General features: G+C 38.9%; 1 protein-coding gene across 2 annotated transcripts in view; it reads left to right on the top strand.

Moving 5' to 3' along the window:
• The window catches only part of SLC9B2 (solute carrier family 9 member B2), a 26,792-nt gene that overhangs the window by 18,669 nt on the left and 2,291 nt on the right, over positions 1 to 5,832 (top strand). For both annotated transcript variants that reach the window (XM_019553094.1, XM_019553095.1), the window contains 3 exons: positions 863 to 1,012; positions 3,704 to 3,812; positions 4,550 to 4,686. In XM_019553094.1, the coding sequence (XP_019408639.1) occupies positions 863 to 1,012; positions 3,704 to 3,812; positions 4,550 to 4,686 (396 nt within the window). The remainder of the gene's footprint in view (positions 1 to 862; positions 1,013 to 3,703; positions 3,813 to 4,549; positions 4,687 to 5,832) is intronic.

Raw genomic sequence — 5,832 nt, forward strand, 5'->3', positions numbered from 1 at the left:
GCACATTATTATCAGATGCCTACAGTGGGTGCAATGGGATGAATTAAAAGCAGAATGACAGTGCTCTTTACCTTGAGTTTTGGAGTTTAACTAATTGTTCCTGGCCATAATACTGCTTTAACCATTCATTAATAGTACATAGTTCTTTCCTTCAACAACCCCTTCCAAGATTACCTGATGTTGAATGACATGTGACCGCTGTAACTGGCTCCAAGATGTGGTTAAGTAGGCAGAAACCCAGATATAAGATTGTATGAAACATACTAAAACGTTCTCAGTGAAATTCTAGCACAATCAGTTAATTTTAAAGCTCCCATTAACTTCCAGTAGAGCTAGCATGAAGAATGTATTACAGAAGAAACTATTTGATTAAATAAGCCCGTCCTAGAACTTGAGGCATGAAAGAGACCCCCAGAAGTTATCTAATCCATCTCTGTGCTCAGAGACAGGACCAAATGCACCAAGACAGTCCCTAACAAATGTATATCATGTTCTTAAAAGCTTCCAGTGACAGAGATTTTACAGCCTCCCTCCGTAAATTGTTTTAGCGCTCAGAGGTCAACAAGGTTGTTTGTATAGAACTTCATGTTTTGCATTCCATGAAGCAAAAAACCCTTTGCATAGAGATTTCTAAGGGATAGAAGATAGGAAACACTGAACATGTGGAATTTTAATTCTACTGAAACAAAAAAATAATAGCCTTCTTCCCTGGAAACTGATTTTTCTATCTTGATGCATTTCTTATTGATGTGTAATATAAGTTAGAGTGGGGAATTTTTTTTTTTTTTTGGCGGGGTGGGGGGGGCGGTTCTTTCTGTTTCTCCACCTTTACATGAAAATGTCCTGTTTTCTTTCCCTCTAGACATCTCTTTCATGGAAGAGAGGATACTTCATATTGGGTCTATCCATGTTTGCTGTTTTTGGCAGTATACACTTTGGTTTCCCTGGATCAGGTGGCCTCTGCACCTTGGTCATGGCCTTCGTTGCAGGTCTGGGATGGTCCAATGAAAAGGTGAATGCTTAAATAGTTACACATGTCTCATGGCCAGCAGAAACTGCTTTAAATGCATGGGACAGACAGATTGTGATATTAGATGTGCTACTTGAAACCTCAAAATAGCAGAAGTAATGGAGGAAACCTGTAGAATCCTTCAGCTGTAGAACTAAAGGTTTAAGGGATGCATTGGCTTAAATACTGATCTGTCCTAATTTTGGTATTATCAGGAAGTTTTAACATTTTGTATGTCAGAGGTATATAATGTAAAAGATTGTGTGGGTATTCCACAACTCTGGGTCTCCTTCACTGCCACACAGAGACAGAGAAAACCTTACTTAGATATAAAATCTTTGCCAACAGTGTTTAAGTAACAAGTCTCTGCATAGGTAAACATAAACAGACTGGGTTTTAGTGTTTTCTTTTGCAGATTCATAATAGCACGTTTTCTCTTTAGCATCAAATTTCTTTAGAGAGCTTTTCCTCATTCCTCCAACTTAAAAATTCAGCTTTTTAAAACAAGCAAAGGTCTGAGCAGGACAGGCATATTTTCACCATGTTTGTCAACAGGGAAATAATTACTAAATTACTAATCCATTAATTAGTTATTCAGTTAATTAGTTAAATGTCACTTTATACAGCAATACTGTCTCTAAAGTTGTTATGCTGTGAAGTCTAAGCCAGCTACATCTGTGTCTTGGAAATCCAGGTTTCCTTTTAAAAAAAAATCAGTTTTGCAATATAACACATGCATAAATGGACTTGAAACCGTTTATCAGTGAAGTAAGAGCCAAAAATGAAACCAGAGAGAGCAGGCTTTTTGTTACACTGGACACAATGATTCAGGAGCCCTGCAAGCGAGTGAAATTTATGTGTACATGAGATTATTTTCCCCAACATATATTCTCCTGTGGGTCTGGTGTAGCAGTAAATATTGATAATAGGAGAGGGATGGTTTGTGCTGGTCATTGTACAAACATAAATAAGAGACAGTCTACCCCAGGGTTAGGATTTGGGAAATAGAAAACTTTGGGAGGTTTTGATTTATGACATTTCTGAATCGGTCTGTGGAAAGGGAAGAAATTCTTACAGGCAGACACCTGTTAGGGCAAAAAGCAGGGAATTTGGCCCTCTACTTCAGCTTAGGTGTGGCAGCACCAAGATCCACACACAGGGTAACTTGCCCTACCCAGAGGCAGGGAAAATTCGTATACATGGAGCTTTTTATAACTGACTAGACTGCTTCTAGTATCACAAGCAAGCTCATTTAAAGAGAGAGAGGTACATGGAAAAATATCACCTGCCACCACACACACACGATCATTCTGGTGGGACAGTGGCAGCCAGAAGTCCCTTCTGGCCCCATGCATGCCGCTGACATGAGTACCTGACTGCTTTGTTATGTCTCTGGTCAAGCAATACCAAACCATGAAAACTTCCCTTACTGTTCCTTGCAAAAATAAGTTCTTAAAGGCTGTTCACAGAGCTAAAAACATCATGCACTTTATTAAAGCAGTTATGTTGGCAGTAACTAACATGGAAGAAGCTTCTGTTAGATACTTCTTTCTTTAAAACTAAAGGAAAAATTAATGGGGAAATACTGTAAACTGTGCAAGATTCTAATGTCAAATTAAAAAAAGTTTTAAAAAGTGGATTAATTTTCACTGTATTTTCTAACAGGCAGCCCAGTCTTTTACAATGTTCATTATCCTTTAGTCTGTTGCTTCACTGGGGTGGAATGGTACCCAGTACTTCATAGACAAATCCCCAAAAGAACAGTGTAGTTATCGTGGGTTTTTACGCTCTGTAGTTGAAGTGCCATGATCATTACATTTCTATTTCTGACATGTCATCGGTGTCATTGCCTGAAAAACAGTTTAAAAGTCTGTAATCTGCAGCTGGCCTTTTAATATAAAACATAGCCAAATAAAAACATCTGGAATGCTCTGTTTATATCTTCATATCTGTGTGGTAACTGCATTCTTTGAGGCAGCAACTGCTTTAGGGAAAAAAATTATATATGTGAAGTTTTAAGCAATGGGTGAAAATGGTCTTTCTATGAACAGAGTATCTTTCATTGAGTATCATCAACATGCTTTACTACAATGAGATTTTCGAAAGTCAGCCAGCAGTGGCTTAGCTTTGCTCACATTAAAGTCAGAACTCCTGCTGAGCTTAATTAGCAGGGGAAAAGTTAAGCCACCAGTGAATGCATTTGATACCTCACTTATATAAGTGGTGGCATCCCCTTTTGATAGATAAACAGAGGACCAAGCTTAAGTTCTTTGTGGAAGGTCACCCAGTAAGTCAGTGGCAGAGATAAATACAGTCTTTGAATTCAGCAGTTCTGGGACCTATTGCCCTTCTGTTGCCAACCAGGACACACTGCCTCATTTCTTAGGTTTAAAGCGTGTATTCCTAAATTCAGTAAGACAGATGTTTCAGTAGACAGTGGTTCTTCTGTTTACAAACAGCTTGAGGAGTGTTCATACACCAACAATGTTATCTGCTTGCTTGAAATAGCAACTATGTATTACTAACAGTATTACGCCCTTCTAAGAGTGCATGTTGTAAGTTTGGGATTTGATGGTGGGTTTTTTTATTTTGTTTTTTTTTGTTTGTTTGTTTGTTTGTTTTTTGATAAATAAAATGTTGAGGCTATGTGAACCAATTTTTGTAAATTACAGATTGTTTCCCTTTTCCTTACAGAAAGCGGTAGAAAAAATTATTGCAGTTGGCTGGGACATCTTTCAACCCTTTCTTTTTGGTTTAATTGGAGCAGAAATATCTGTTATGTCTCTCAGACCTGAAACTGTTGGTAAGACCAGTTATTTTGCTCAGTGTCCTTTCTGCCATAAGATGCTCTTCCAAATAGCCATGGTAACCATTAGTTTCTAGGTTATGCCTCATATCTACAAACTTGTATCCTTCATTTTGTGCTTAAGGCATCTGTCTGGGATATTTTAGGATCAGCAAATCTTGTATATGTACAGAAGGCTAGACTAGATGACCCTTGTGGTCCCTCCAGTGTTATAATTCTGTGTTTGTAACACATTCTCCTGAGCCCCTGATTTGTGGAATAGAAGGTTGCAAATATAACCATTTCTTCAAATGCTGGAAAAAGTTTTCCTATTGGTATTGTAGATAGAATTGTAAGTAAAGTCATACATTATGTAGCTGATCCTGTACTCTTAACCAAGACAAACTGCTTGTTTCCTTCAGTGGGAGTTTTACTTGAGTTACAGAATACTTAGTGTACTGAAAGTATATTTTGTACAAATACACAATTGCTTATTTTAAGTGGTAATTAATCTATCACAGTAACTTCTTGAATAGCCACTGCCCTGATTCTGATGTATTTCCTCCACAGCCTAATCAAAAATCACTGATAATCTATAGTTTTGTAAAATACATTGAACCACCTGGAATGATTTCATTTCTAATATTCTTTGTATTTAAATAAACAAACAAAAAGCAAAAGCATTAATCTAAAGATTTAAAAACCATACCCTTTCTTAAGAGTGCTAGCTAAGTTTGTTTTTGTTTCCACTATAGGGCTCTGTATTGCTACAATGGGTGTTGCGTTAGTTGTACGAGTCATGGCTACGTTTCTGATGGTATCTTTTGCCGGATTTAACTTCAAGGAGAAAATACTTGTTTCATTGGCATGGATCCCCAAAGCCACTGTCCAGGTAAAAAAACCGCAGGTGGTAGAAATGTAGTATTGAGCGGATCAGCGTAGACACCAGATTTGACTCTTCCCCTCACACCAGTTTTATACCAATCTGAACGCATTGACTTCAGCAGACTTTCCCCTGATTTGCACAGGTGTAAGTGGGAGGAGGGTCAGGCCCATTATTTGTTCTGTGTAGTTCTTTGTATTGGTAAATTCTGAGTTTGTATGTTTTCTTTTTTGTTGTTGTTGAAACCAGTACAGTTCTAGTGTTTCAGACTAATGGGCGTAATAGCCATGAACATTGCTGCTGCCCACAGCATGTGGAAACCTTACCAGAGCCTCCTAAGGACAGCAATTTAATCAAAATTACTTGCAAATACAAATATTCTCTTATTTTTTTAATCTCATTGTGAGCACTCCTAAAATACCACCACTTTATTTTATTTTCTCTGGCAGATTTCATGTGCTCTCATAGGGCTTCTTTTCCTCTGTGATATACATGTACACCCAGTTTGAAGTGAATGGAGGGCTTTACTGGAAAAAGGACTACTCGTGTCATTGCTCTTGAACATGGGTCTCTGATGAACTGCTCATTTTGCAAATAGAAATTAATAACTAGAAAAGTAAAATATTGAATTGAAAGAAATCTTTATATAAAGAACTGAAAAAAAATTTAAGAAATGGACTTTGCCTCCATTTTCCTGACTAGGAACCGGGTCATCCCCGTAGGGCCCAGGGGAGGTGCACCCAGGCCTAGGGTCAGTGAGGATCTAGTCAGGGAACTTCTGGAGGGACTGGATGTATTTAAATCAGCCAGTCCAGACAATGTCCACCCCAGAGTGCTGAGGGAATTAGCTGAGGTCGTTGAGGGACCCCTGGCACGGCTTTACGAGCACTCCTGGTGCTCTGGTATGGTGCCAGAGGTCTGGAAGATGGCCAATGTGGTTCCCAGCTTCAAAAAAGGGCGGAAGGAGGACCTGGGAAACTATAGGCCAGTTGGCTATACCTCGATCCTGGGTAAGCTTTTTGAGAGAATTATCCTGGCACATGTCCACAAGGGGCCAGCAGGGGAGATTATGCTTAGGGACAACCAACACGGGTTCATTAGTGGCAGGTCCTGTCAGACCAACCTGGTGGCCTTCTACAACCAGGTCACCAAATC

The sequence above is a fragment of the Crocodylus porosus genome, unplaced genomic scaffold, assembly GCF_001723895.1.
Source record: "Crocodylus porosus isolate Cpor-Errol unplaced genomic scaffold, CroPor_comp1, whole genome shotgun sequence".
Classification (NCBI taxonomy): domain Eukaryota; kingdom Metazoa; phylum Chordata; order Crocodylia; family Crocodylidae; genus Crocodylus; species Crocodylus porosus.